The sequence below is a fragment of the Plecotus auritus genome (assembly GCF_963455305.1).
Source record: "Plecotus auritus genome assembly, chromosome: 6".
NCBI lineage: Eukaryota > Metazoa > Chordata > Mammalia > Chiroptera > Vespertilionidae > Plecotus > Plecotus auritus.
The window spans coordinates 2,528,591-2,541,798 of NC_137773.1; the positions used below are offsets into that span (position 1 = coordinate 2,528,591).

Below are 13,208 nucleotides of genomic sequence, written 5' to 3' on the forward strand. Positions count from 1 at the left end.
AGAGTTCACCGAGGAAATTACTACGGCATCAAGCCCTCGTTTCTTCGAACCACGGGACGGTGAAGCCGCTCATTAAACAATTACACCGTTAAGCAGTGCAATTGCGCTATCTGGTTAAAAACTCAGACTGCGAGTTTCGGTCTCAGCTCTGCCTGAGGCCGCGTTGCTTTGGTAAGTCTCCGGGCCATAATCCTCTCTGGACAAGGAGGCAGGTTGGCGACACAAAGGCAACCGTTTCTCCCGTTTCTCTGCAGCTGGTGGGGGGGGGGGCCCGCCCGCGGTAGGAGACGGGTTCCTGACCTGACTCATGAAGTCCGACGGCGCTTCGTGCTCGTCCCAGGGCTGGCTCCGCCCCCTTGCCTTCCCGGTTCCCACGAGGGCATCGTGTTCCTCCTCCGGCCCCGTGTGTCTCTTCCTCACGCCCGCTCCCAGCTCGTAGGCGTCCGATGTCAGCAGGGGCTTGCTGCTCAGCCTGCAACCAGAGGCACCGTGGGTCAGCACCCTGTCGGGCAGCACTCAGGGCTGGGGTCCGCCCTCGTGGCCCCCAGGGTGGGCTCTGGATGGTGAAGCACCGACAGTGATGACACAGTACCCAGTCTGGGGAGACGGATCCTGTGGAACTATGGGGCTGGGATTCTGGGATATTTGTGAACGGGAAAGAAGAGAAACTCCAACGCAGTGCCCTCTGTCTGCTGGCCCTTCTCCCATGTCCCTCACACACGCTCACACACACAGCTTTGCATGGTCAGGTGCCTCTTTAACCAAAATGTGCCAAGAGCAAGGATTAGAAATGCCCAGGAAATCTGCCAGCGACCAAAATCAAGAGCTTAGATGAAGGACGCCCCTGGCCGGTCTCCGTACCCTTGGGAGTGTGCGCCGTCGGGACGTGTCCTGTTGAGGACTTCTCTTTGATGCTCTCAACCAGGGGTCCTCAAACTTTTTAAACGGGGGGCCAGTTCACTGTCCCTCAGACCGTGGGAGGGCCGGACTATAGTTTAAAAAAAAAACTATGAACAAATTCCTATGCGCACTGAGGGCCCGGGACGCGTCGGCTGCTAAGCAGGACAGGCAGCGGCACCCGGTGGGCCGGATCAATGTCCTCGGCGGGCCGCATGTGGCCCGCGGGCCGTAGTTTGAGGACCCCTGCAACCCTCACAAGGAATAACAGTAAGAGCAGCTAACTTTTTCCTGGTGCCTACTCTGTCTCCTCCCGTTAGAGCTTTGTATTTTAGCCACAGGACAAGGCTTTATTCTAGGTGCTATCTTGTTGTTGTGAATCCTTACCCGAGGGTGTTTTCCCATTGGTTTTCGGGGAGAGTGGAAGAGAGAGGGAAAGACAGAGACATGGATGTGAGAGAGACCATCAATGGGTTGCCTCCTGCACGAGCCCCGACCTGACCCCGGGCCGGGGAGGAGCCTGCAACCAAGATACGTGCCCCTGACCGGAATCGAACTCAGGACCCTTCGGTCCACAGTCTGACACCCTACCCACTAAGCCACACTGGCCAGGGCCATGTACTGTTTTTCATAGATGAGTCTGAGGCTTGAAAAAGCCAACACCTGGCCAAGGTCACAGCGAGGGTTGGAGCCGGGGCTCAGAAGCAGGAAGCGCAACCCCCAGGGTCCACGCTCCTACCCTGCCCGCTCTCCTCCCCAGGAGCTGTTCTCCCTCCCGCATGGCTAGTGGGCGTTTCTCCCCCTCCATCCTCCTCAGTCAAGCACACCCAGGAAAGCTCAGTGCAATCCCTGGGGCCTCGGGGCTGCCTTCTCCTGAGGAGACCTGTGGCAGACCCCAACTCTCCGGTGCCTCAGGCCAAGCACCGGGCCACCTAGCGTCGCCTGCACTGAAGTCGCCACGCCTTCCCGAATGGACCTCCTTCCGCTCCTGCTGCTCCGGCACCAGGGGAGGCCACAGCATCCTTCCTACCCCCACCCGGCCGGCAGGGAAGACTCTCGGTCTGGCCCCCTTCAAGACGCCCCCCGAGGGGCCACACGGAACTTCCACTGCCACTCAGGAAGCTTGTGCCCAGAGTGCACGAAGGAGGTGGCCGCCCGTCAGGCCGGGGGGCGGGAATGACACTGCCCGGCGCGAAGAGAACCAGAGAACCGAGTGACCGCGCCAGCTGGAGCCCTCCCCCAGGACTGGGCTCGGCGGGCCCTCCCCGGGAGGGGCAGGAGCCACGGAGGAAGCAGGCGTGGCAGGACCAAGTGCGAAACATTTGGGCGACGGCCCGGGAACCGCTCGCTGGGGCCACCTGCCCGCCGCTCAGCAGTGGGGCCGCGCGCCTGGCTGGGCGAGTCTGCCTGTCCGAGCCGCCACTCCCCTGGCTCACCCTCTGCTCCCTGAGCGCTAGCAAACCCGGGGGCCAGAGCCCAAGGGACTCGAGGTCCCAGCGCCCTGACGCAGGCCCTGCGTGGGCCCGCGCTCCTCCCCTCCGAGCTCTGTGCCAGTCCCCGACCCGCCGAGGGGCCAGCCTTACTTTCCGCTACTGTTGCGGCTCTTCCCTCTCTTGCGAGGGGGCGACAGGGCGCTCAGGGCGTGGGTCCGTTTCCGCGGCCTGCCAGGGCCTCTGCGTGCCAAGCTTCTATGGGGTTCCTCGAGCCTGTCCCTTAAAAAGAATCACACGCTTGGCTAAACGATGCGCCCACGTCACTCGGGTCCACGCACACCTCGGCCGGCCTGCACAGCGGACCTACTGAGCGCCACACTAGGGCCCCGGGGCGGGGGCGGGGGCGCTGCGGGGCGCACTCACTCGGACTCCCGGCGCCGCTGCAGCTTCACCAGCTCCCGCTGCTTCTCCTTGTACTGCCGCTGCACCTCGGCCAGCCGCATCCGGAAGTCCAGCTCCATGGCATCCATGTGCTCCAGGGAGGACTTCATGGCGAACATCTGGGGGGAGAAGGGGGGTGAGGACGCCGACGCCCGCTGGCTCCCGCCGCCTTATCAGGCACCTGCTCAGACAAGGGGGGCGGCGAGGCTTCACGGCCAAGACCAGGCGCCCAGCTCAGATCCCACTTCTGCCGCCTCTCACCGTGGCCTTGGGCAAAGCAGACACCTCAACTCCCGCTCTTCTCCTGCCCCTGCATGACAGGGACCGGAAAACCAGCTCTGGCGGCTGCCAACTGGCCCGTACGTAACAACAGCGCAGGCAGCGCGACACCGCAGCACCCGCCACAGATGGAGGCTCAGAGACCGAAGCCACTGCCCAAGGCCCCCAGGGAGCGAGGGGCACAGCCAGGCCTACTCTTCCCGTCCGTCAGGCTGCCCCATGGGACACGCCAACAGGTAAACCGAGGCCCAGAAATAAACAGCAGCTTGCGCAGGACCGCACGGCGCGGCAGTGGTGGAAGCTGGACCTGGATCAGCCCTTCCAGCTCCAGAGCCAGCCGTGCCCCAAGGTCGTCTCCGGGGGGACCCGTCTCAGCCCCCACCGCACAGGCCCCGGGCAGGAAACGTGGGCCCAGAACACCTCACCCGCTCCTCCTTCTTCTGCATCCAGCTGTACTTCTTGTTGGGGTTCAGCTCCCGCGGGAGCCGCAGGCTCTTGAGCGGGTCCACGAAGGGGCTGTCCAGCACCTCCTTGAGCATGTGGCTGCTGGCCGCCAGCAGGCTCTCCAGCGAGGGCCGCGCCGCCAGGCCCCGCTCTGCACCTGCGACAGAGGCAGGTGAGCCGCCGCCTCGCTGTGCGCCCCAGGACAGAACGTGGGGCACTGCAGCCAAGCCCCCTCGAACGCCCAGCAGGGAGGAGAAGAGGCCCACGTGGATCACGATCAGACTGCTAAGGCAACATGAGTTCTGATCTAACTGATGTTTTCTCTGGTGTGTAACACGTGATCACTTTTGTGACTGTCCCATGTGTACGGTTCCACGAAGCCGACATGAATAATCACGCTGCCAGACCCGGCTCCTCACCTGGGACCACCTCCCCTCCGGGTGGGCTCTGTGTCAGCAGCGCGCCCCCAGCCGGACCAGCCCTGTCACTGCCCGCTGAGTCCCTGGCTTGCTCCCCTCTCTCCTGATGGAAACGGAGGCCACCGAGCGGTGAACCCATCAGCCTCCGTGGGGGGTGTCACAGGGAACCCTAGGCCCCCCTGGAGGTGACGCCCGTGCAACACCCTTCAAGGCCTCACAGGACCCTCAGCTGCTGGGTAAGGCTGCTCTGGGGCAGAGGAGGGGCCCGAGGGGGGCTTGTCACCCCCTTCCCGGCCAATGAGCCAGTCTTGCTGGGGCTCTCAGGACCGACACCCCAATGCAGCCTGATAACTAGCTGCTACGGTGACTTGTGTCCCCCCAAAATCACACGTTGAAGTCTGAACCCCAGTACCTTGGAATGTGACCTTATGTGGAGATAGTCTTGAAAGATGTGGTCAAGGTAAAGTGAGATCCTGGGTGGCCCTCACCAATATTACTACGTCCTCAGAAGAGGAGATGAGGCCACGGACCCAGAGGGACGGCCACGTGAGGGCACGGAGAACACGTCCGTCTACACGCAAGGAGCGAGGCCTCGGAGGAACCCGCTGCCCACCCCTGGCTCTCGGACCCCAGCCTCTGGGACCGTGCGACACCAGCCTGCTAGTTTCACTAAGCGGGGGCGACCCGGGGCCAGAACGCTGATGTGTGCCGGCACCCCACGGGGCCAGGGCAGTCACGGGCTGAGGCCGGCGGGCGGGCGGGCGGGATGTTCACTTGGTGTGGGCAGCCACGTGGGAGGCCTGGTGGCTCCAGGAAGCAGCGTGGCTGTGGGAGGAGCGCCCCCTGCTCACCCACTGGCCCCACCGCCCAGCTCTGACCCGTGGGGACTGGCGCTCAGTTCCTTCAGCCACTGCAGGGAAGCGCGGGCCACGAGCCCCAATTCCGTCGCAACCCCAACTCCGCAGCAGCCCCAACTCCACCCCAGCCCCAACTCTGCCGCAGCCCCAGCCCCAGCCTCAGCCCCAACTCCGCAGCAGCCCCAACTCCACCCCAGCCCCAACTCTGCCGCAGCCCCAGCCCCAGCCGCAGCCCCAACTCCACCCCAGCCCCAACTCCACCCCAGCCCCAACTCCACCCCAGCCCCAACTCTGCCGCAGCCCCAGCCCCAGCCGCAGCCCCAACTCCACCCTAGCCCCAACTCTGCCGCAGCCCCAACTCCGCAGCAGCCCCAACTCTGCCGCAGCCCCAACTCCGCAGCAGCCCCAACTCCACCCCAGCCCCAACTCCACCCCAGCCCCAACTCCGCAGCAGCCCCAGCCCCAGCCTCAGCCCCAACTCCGCAGCAGCCCCAACTCCACCCCAGCCCCAACTCCGCAGCAGCCCCAGCCGCAGAGCCACACCCACAGCGCTGCAGGGCACCTCAGAGGCTCGCATCCAAACCACCTGCTGTTCTCCCGCCCAAACTGCCCCCCCACCCCGCCGCAGCTTCCCCAGCTCAGAAACAGGCCAGACCCGTGGATCCCTCCACGAGCCCGTCCCGCCCGTCAGCAGAGGCTGCTGGCCCCGCCGGAGCTTCCTTCCCCAGAACCCTCCGCTCCTCACCTCCCGCCACCCCACCTGGCCTGGATCCAGAGCCTCACCTGGGCCTCCACGCGGCCCCACAGCCACCCTACGTAGGTCTGATCCTGTTGTTCCAGCTCAGAACCGCCCTCCAATGACTCTCCATTCAAAGGGAAAGACCCCCAAGACTGCCCGCCCCCCGCCTCCTCGCCACCACTCCCCCTCCCAGGCCACTCCAGCCCCAGCCTCCCTGCTCTCGCTCCAATGCCAGACACTGTCCCCCCAGGGCCTCTGCACCTGCTGTTCCTTTGGCCTGAATGGTTTTCCCCAGAACAGGGTCCTCCCTCGCCTTCCTCAGGTCCCCGTATCAGGAGGGGCCTCCCTGGCCATCCCCTAGGAGACCCCCTTCCACCTCCGCTGTGTCTCCATCCCAGTGGGTGCACCCCCACCTGTCCCCACAGGCACACAGCAGACGCCTAGCAAGCATCTGCTGAACGAGGGTACGCAGGGTCCCAAACAGGAAATGAGGCAGGAGCGCGAAAGGGGCCGGGGTGAGTGGTGACCCCCAAACTGCGGACCCTCCTCAGCCCGCTCGGTGGTCCCCCCTGAAAACCCACCACCAGTTGGTAGGATTTAGAGGGTTTTCAATTTCCTCTGAAAAAACACCTTTTTACACCAAACCATTTAAACAGAAGGCAGCAATGAACTTCAGAAACAACAAAGCACACATCTGAGGGGGACAGGGCGCTGAGGGGGCCGCTGACCGGACGAAAAAGCCTTGAAAGCGTGGCCTTGCTCTGCCCAGCCACCCCACCCCGGGAGCAGGTCCTAGGAACCCCCGCGGGCCGGGCAAACGTCACATCGCTCCCAACAGCCCGAAGGAACGGCGGAGGCAGACGCCCGACCAGCAGGACAGGTCGTGGGCGGCTGGGCCTCCAGGGGCCGAAAACTGCCAAGTCCCTAAGAGACGTTTAGAAAACATAAACGATGCCCAGGCCGGTGTTCTCAGTGGTTAGAGCATCAGCCTGTACACCAAAGGGTCTCGGGTTCGATTCCCGATCAAGGGCGTGTCCCTGGGTTGCAGCGCATGCGGGAGGCAACCAGACGATGTTTCTCTCGCATCCGTGTCTCTCTCCCTCGTCCCCTCCCTTCCACTCTCTCTGAAAAACAACGGAAAAAATATCCTCAGGTGAGGACTAACAAAAAAATAAAGTAAAATAAAAAACACAGATGTCTTAAGTAAAAAACATTTACAACGTTTTAAAAAAACCTGAAAACTGGTTAGTAAAGACACGACTACACTGAGTGGAAACCGAACACTGTTGACCGAGCGATCCCCGTTTTAGAAATGCGAGCAGAAGCGTCGCTGGAGGAAGCTGGCCCCGCCCCGCACTGCTCTATTACCGCCTTGGCAGCTGTCCCTGCGCCCCTCCGCCGCGCTAGGCTGAGCGTGGGGTGGCGAGGCGGCGTCTGACCCACAGCCCTCTCTTCACCCAGGTCTCGGAGCGCCCTGATGTTCTGTGTTGCACCTCATTTTTGTGCCCAGCCCTTTTGCTGAGGGCACCCCGCTTCCGTCGGAGGCCCACCTTCTCCTACACCCCGGAGGTGACACTCCATCAAGGGTGGAGCATGATCAGTCCGGTCCTTCCCATCCCCCGGGCCCCAAGGGCGCACTTCTGCAAAAAGCGTGAATCCCAGAGAGCCAACGGATGGTGGCAGCTTTGCCAGAGCTGCCAGGAAAGGGAAAGAAGGGCCTCCGCTGGAGGCTGCTGAGCTGAGCAGGCCCATGGGCCTGGAATGGATATTGGGACGCCCCCGCCCCATGAGAACAGTGGGCCTGGAATGGATATTGGGACCCCCCCACCCCCGCAATGAGAACAGTGGGCCTGGAATGGATATTGGGACCCCCCCCATGAGAACAGTGGGCCTGGAATGGATATTGGGACCCCCCCCATGAGAACAGTGGGCCTGCCTTGAATGAGGCCAACAGAGAGGAGCGTGGAGCACGGGGAGAGAGGGACGGGGGAGAAGGTGGGCAGGAAAAGAAGCTCCTGATAACCTGGCTTAAGCACCTGGATCCAGCCATACCTGAAGCTATTTATCTAATCGCTGCTGTCCCTCAGTTCCACGGGCCAATAAAGGTCCTGCCTTTTCCTAAGCCAGTGGAAATGAATTTCTGCCCCTTGCAACCCAAAGGATCTTGCTAATACAAAACTCACAGGGACAGAACAAGGAGAAATGTCACCGCTGAGAAACCCATCGATGGGCTGAACATGAACACCCACCACCTACTGAACTGTACACTTGAAAACAGTCAAGATGATAAATTTTATGTATATTTTACCAAAAACTTTCAGTAAATATGAATAAGCCATATCCTGGGTGTTTTCAAAACGTTCAAATCATTTTTTTTTTAAATCCTCACCCGAGGATATTTTTCCATTGATTTTTAGAGAGAGTGGAAGGGAGAGGGAAACACAGAGAGAAATATCGATGCTGCCTCCTGCACGCACCCGACCAGGACCGGGGTCAGGGAGGAGCCGAGCCTGCAACCGAGGTACGTGGCTTTGACAGGAATCGGACCCTTCAGTCCGCAGGCCAACGCTCTACCCGCTGAGCAGAATCAGCTGGAGCTGAAACGTTTAAAGCTTGTAAGACTAACCACACACCACCCACGTGCAGCCCCGCCAGCGCTCACCGGCCCCGTCCTGGCTCCTCTTCTCCAGCTCCAGCTCGGCGATCTCGCTCAGCAGGGTGATGCCATGCAGGAAGCTCTGCTCCAGCGCCAGGCTCTGCGCTGCCTCCAGCTGCTCCAGGGCCTGGGCTCCGGCGCCCGGGGAGGGCAGAGGCCGGGCCTGGGGCAGCTCTGCGGCCGCCGCCAAGGCGTTCATGCCAGCCAGCGGGTCCTCCAGGCCGGGCAGGAACCGGTCGGAGCCCTCCTCTTCCAGGAAGCAGGCACTGCCGGGCCCCGGCGCAGCCTCCTGGGCCTCCAGACCCAGACACTGTCCCTCCCCGGGGGCCACGTCACAGTCGCCCAATTCCAGGCTGGGCCGGGGCTCGCTCGGGGCTGCCTGGGCCAGGCCTTCCTCGGGCACTGCCTCCGCCATGGCCACGGCCACAGGCACGTCCACGGGAACCTCCACGGGCTCCTCCTTAGCCTCAACCAGCGTCTCTGGGGTCAGCCGCCCCAAGTCCGGGACAGCCGTGCAGGATGCTGTCCGACCCGGCGAGTCAACAGGCACGTCGGCCCCCTCGGCGAAGTCCAGGCCCCCGGAGGGCTCCGCACCCCCCTGCCCACTGGCGCCCAGCGCCTGAGCGTCCAGCAGGCCGCCTCCGCAGCCACCCTCGGGGCTCGGGGCCGCCATGGCTTCCTCGGGGCGCAGTGCCAGCGGCGACTCCAGGGAGGGCAGCTCCGCAGGGCCTTCGTCCATGTCCTCCACCTCCGCCTTCACCTCCCGCTCCGCCAGCGGCTCTGTGTCGGGGCCCTCCTGCAGAGGCTCCGGAATCTCGGAGGGGGACAGGCGGATGGGCTTGTCTTCGGGCGAGAGTGCCAGGCGCTCAGGCCCATCAGCCGGGAGGGGCACGTCGGGGGCCAGGCCATCGGCGTCGGCGGCCGCCGTGGGCTGCAGCAGGAACGGGTAGGGCCTCCCGTAGTGCGGCGGCAGGGCTGGGAACGGGTACCGGGGCGGGATATCTGCAAGGACACGGAGGTCAGCGGGCCTCTCTGCCTGCCACGTCTGCCTTCCCTGTGCCCTCACCAACACCCACCCACCAGCCAAGACAGGCCCACACCCCCCTCTGCTCGCCAGGACCTCGCCCAGGGGGCATCAGCCACCATCCTGTCCCCAGGGGTCTCCAGACTCAGAGGCAGAACCCACAGGCAGCACTTTCTTGAGCCCCTCCCCCAGCACCCAGCACCCAGGGCCAGGCTGGTTCGGAAGCAAATGCCTAATAAGACCGACCCCCAACAGTGCCACCCAGCCTGTGCGTCTCAGCCTCCATTCCACAGGGATCGCCCGCCCCACCCCATTAGAGCGGAGTTGGGCACCCAAGTTGTTAAAAAACTGTAATACACCGCCCCCCGCCCCTTACTCTAAACTCCTGCCCTCGAGTGAAATCTCCCCGAGAGCAGGCTGGTGGGAGCGAATCTGCCCAGCACAGCCCGGCCCCGCCCAGAGCCGGGCAAGTGGCAGGAGCTTAAGAGTAACCCGGCCAGGGGGCGGCAGATGCAGAGCAGCCCGGGGCCAGGCCCGTGCTCAGTGCTGAACGTCAGCGTGGCATCGAGTCTCCTCAGAGAGGGGCAGCCACTTGCCCAGCACCACACAGCATCCTGGTGGCAGAATCTGAATTTCAGCTCAAGTGGTCCCATGCACAAGCCCACACGCTTAGCCCCCAGGGAGGAGGGATGTATGCCCGAGGCCCCACACGGGCCACCTACTGCATGTCCCCTCTGACACGGGACGGGGAAGAGCGTGTGCGCCCGCAGCACACGGGATGGGGTCCAGCCCAGGATGGGCGTCCCTGTCCTGCTATTAGCATGACTGCCCCATGGTCTCAGCGTGCGTTCTACCATCATGCCCATCTCTCCCTGAACACCACGGCGGGGGACGGGGGGGGCAGTCTGTTGGGTGCCTGTGTCCACTCCCGGGTGCACCGCAGGTCTCAGCAGAGAAGTGACGGGATGCGTCGATGAAAGACTCTTGGACGGGCGGGGAGACAAGGCACAGCCCGGGGCCCCCGCCGCGCCCACCTGAGAACAAGGCCTGGAAGGGGCTGGCGGCGTCCTTCTCCAGCTCCAGGTCCTTCTTCTCCACCACGTTCTCAGGCGCCTCCTCCTTGCGGGCGATGCCAGGCGTGGGCGGCGGGGAGGCGGGCGGCGGGCTGCTGGGGTGGGAGCTCGGCGTGGCGGGGTAGGCGTAGGTGGGTGGTGGTTTGGTCACGTCCTCCAGCTTCTGGATGACTTTGGCCTTCAGGGCAGCCACAGGGGAAGCGCGGGGAGACGGCGGGGGGCTCATGGCCTTGCCGTAAGTGCCCGCAGGGCCCGTGGCCAGGCCAGGGGGCTTCCGAGGCAGCAGCCCAGGGCCCGCGGCGGCCAGGCTGGCCTTCCCCGCGGCCTCCAGGCTCCGCTTGCTGACTTTCTCCTCCATCTCCGCCCGGTGCTCCTGGGCCTTCAGCCGCTCCTGCTGGGGAGGGGCCCGCAGGCAGGGTCAGCATCGCAGGACCATGGCCCGGTCCCCAGGGCCCCCAGCGCACAGAGAACCTCAGGCGGGGTCCAGGGTGCAGGCCGCCCACCCCACCCCCAGCCCGAGGCGGACATTCCGCCGCAGAGCACATGTAACAAGCGCAGTATTCCTTACAGAACCCAGCCGACAAAGCCGGGGGCCTCCCGGGGCCCCGCCGGGACCCTCAGGGAGGGCAAGGGGAGCCCGGGCAGGGGGCGGCTCCCGAAGACGAAGGAGCGCCTGCGCCCGGCAGCTGCGGGCATCGGGATAGCTACCGGCACGGAGAGCTCACCGCCTGCGCGTCTCCTCCTCCCCGCGTCCCCCCAGGCGGCCGGGAAGCCCTCTCCCGTCTGATGACTTCCGAGGAAACGGGGGGCGGGGGGGGGTCTGGCTCAAGGGCAGCCAGTGCCCACGAGGCCGGGCCATCCACACACACACGTACATGTACGTACAAACACACACACACACACACACACCCGTCCACACATACACACGTACATGTACGTACACACACACACCCGTACACGTACACACACACCCGTCCATGTATGTCCACACACACACCCGTACACGTACACACACACACCCGTCCACACACACACGTACATGTACGTGCACACACACCCGTCCACATACACACACATGTACATGTACATGCACACACACACCCGTCCACACACACACATATACGTACACACACAAACCCGTACACACACACACACGTACACACACGTGTACATGTATGTACACACACCTGTGCACACACACCCCCATCCATACACACCCGTACACACACACTCCCATACACACACACACACACACACACACACACACACACACACGGGGGAGAAATGCTCCAAGCGCCCGCACGGTCGCTCCCCCTCGCTGAGCATCCACGTGACACGGGCCGGGCAGCCCCCTTTCCAGGGGAGGGAACTTGAAGCCCGAAGAGGTGAGGCCACGTGTCCCCGGGCTCACAGCCAGGTGCGAGCGCTGAGGTTCAAACCCACGTGCCCTTTGCCGCACGGGCCACCCTGCCAACTCCTCCTCAGTGGCCGCTGCACGGAGGGGGGACGAGGCCGGGCAGAGGACACACGTCCCAGACAGCCTGCAAGGAGCAGGGGGCTTTGGGGAGCCCATCTCATGGGATTGGGCAGCGTGGATGTCAGAGGCCAACCCCAGCCCAGGGCCATCAAGGGGACAGCCAGCCGCCCACGGGGATCCCTAACGGTCCCATCCCAACTTCCCCAGTTCCCAAGGCCACCTCGCCTGCCATGGCTTCCTGCACCCCAGCCCTGCCCAGCTCTGCCCCCCTCTGGGCCTTGCTCACACTACGGTGCCCTCTGCCCAGGGGGTCCTCCACAATGTACTCCTTTAGGTCTCTGGGTAAACGTCACCTCTTCCAGGAGGCCCTCCCTGACCACTAGCCTCTCGTTTTTTCTCTCCCCGCACGGTCCATAACTGGAGTTTCTGCTAGTTGACCTCTGTGGCCCACCACCAACAGCGGGAGGGGTCTTCGCTGCCCCCACAGAGCCCTGTGACGGCCCCTCCCCAACTCACCACCAGCTGGGCGCTCCTCTGCAGCTCCAGAGCCTGGGCCGCCTGCTGCTGCAGGTACAGGAACTCCTGCTGCCGCAGAAAGTGCTGCTGGGAGAAGAGCTGCAGCTGCTGGGCGTGGTGCAGGGAGCTGCGGCCCGGAGGGTACAGGGCGGGCCAGAGGGGCGGCACTGCAGCCCGCTCCATCAGCTCCGCTGCGGGCGAGACACACAGTGAGGCCGCACCAACCTGCACCCGCCGCCCCCGTTCAGAGGGGGAAGCCGCGCCAGAGAGGGGCCCTCACCAGGGGCCCTGTCCACACCTGCCTAGGATGTCCCTGCAGCCTCATGCTGGAGTGTGCCCACATGGGGCCCCCCACCCCTTCCCCCACTACACCCAGGGGCTGCGAAGTGGGTGCTGAGGGAGGGGGCGCGGAGGTGGGGGTGTCCATGCCCGACCAGGTGGCCCTGCTTTGGTGCTCCACGTGGGTTCTGGGTGGGATCCCAGTGGAGCTTATCCCAGGACCCCGTGATTTTATCACACGTGGGAACCCCGTCGAAGAGCCTCTCTGAGCCTGTCTGCCTGCATCTGCTCTGCTGCTGGGTGGCCCGCCCGCAGGAGGCCCTGGCATTCAGGACCGTCTCCCTCTGGGTGAGGCCACCACTTACCCAAGTGAGGCAGGTGATCGCTGGGGACCACCACCAGCTGGCCTGACTGGGGGTCCCTGACGAACTGGTAGGCTGAGGGCAGGGAGCCCCCCAGGCCGGGCGGGAAGGCAGGTGCCATGCCCTGGTGCAGAGATGGGGGGGCCAAGCCTAGGAGAGACCCAGGCCCAAGTCAGTGGTGGGGACCCCAGCCCAGCCCTTACCTGCCCACTCCCCAGGCCTCCGTGCAGGAAGCTGAGGGGCGAGAGCTGGCTGGACGCCCACAGCTGCCCACCCCTGGGCTCCACCCCAACAGGCTCATGGCAGAGAAAC

At 64.1% G+C, this 13,208-nt stretch overlaps 1 protein-coding gene across 4 annotated transcripts in view; it reads right to left on the reverse strand.

Annotated features, from left to right (window-relative positions):
* Positions 1–13,208, reverse strand: part of TNRC18 (trinucleotide repeat containing 18) — a 136,727-nt gene that overhangs the window by 33,392 nt on the left and 90,127 nt on the right. For 2 of the 4 annotated variants that reach the window (XM_080671624.1, XM_080671623.1), the window contains exons 8-15: positions 12,900–13,046; positions 12,256–12,446; positions 10,224–10,656; positions 8,172–9,167; positions 3,476–3,651; positions 2,754–2,890; positions 2,481–2,609; positions 301–472 (exon numbers count right to left, since the gene is read on the reverse strand). In XM_080671624.1, the coding sequence (XP_080527750.1) occupies positions 301–472; positions 2,481–2,609; positions 2,754–2,890; positions 3,476–3,651; positions 8,172–9,167; positions 10,224–10,656; positions 12,256–12,446; positions 12,900–13,046 (2,381 nt within the window). The remainder of the gene's footprint in view (positions 1–300; positions 473–2,480; positions 2,610–2,753; positions 2,891–3,475; positions 3,652–8,171; positions 9,168–10,223; positions 10,657–12,255; positions 12,447–12,899; positions 13,047–13,208) is intronic. The other 2 variants (XM_080671625.1, XM_080671626.1) reach the window with 2 other exon arrangements.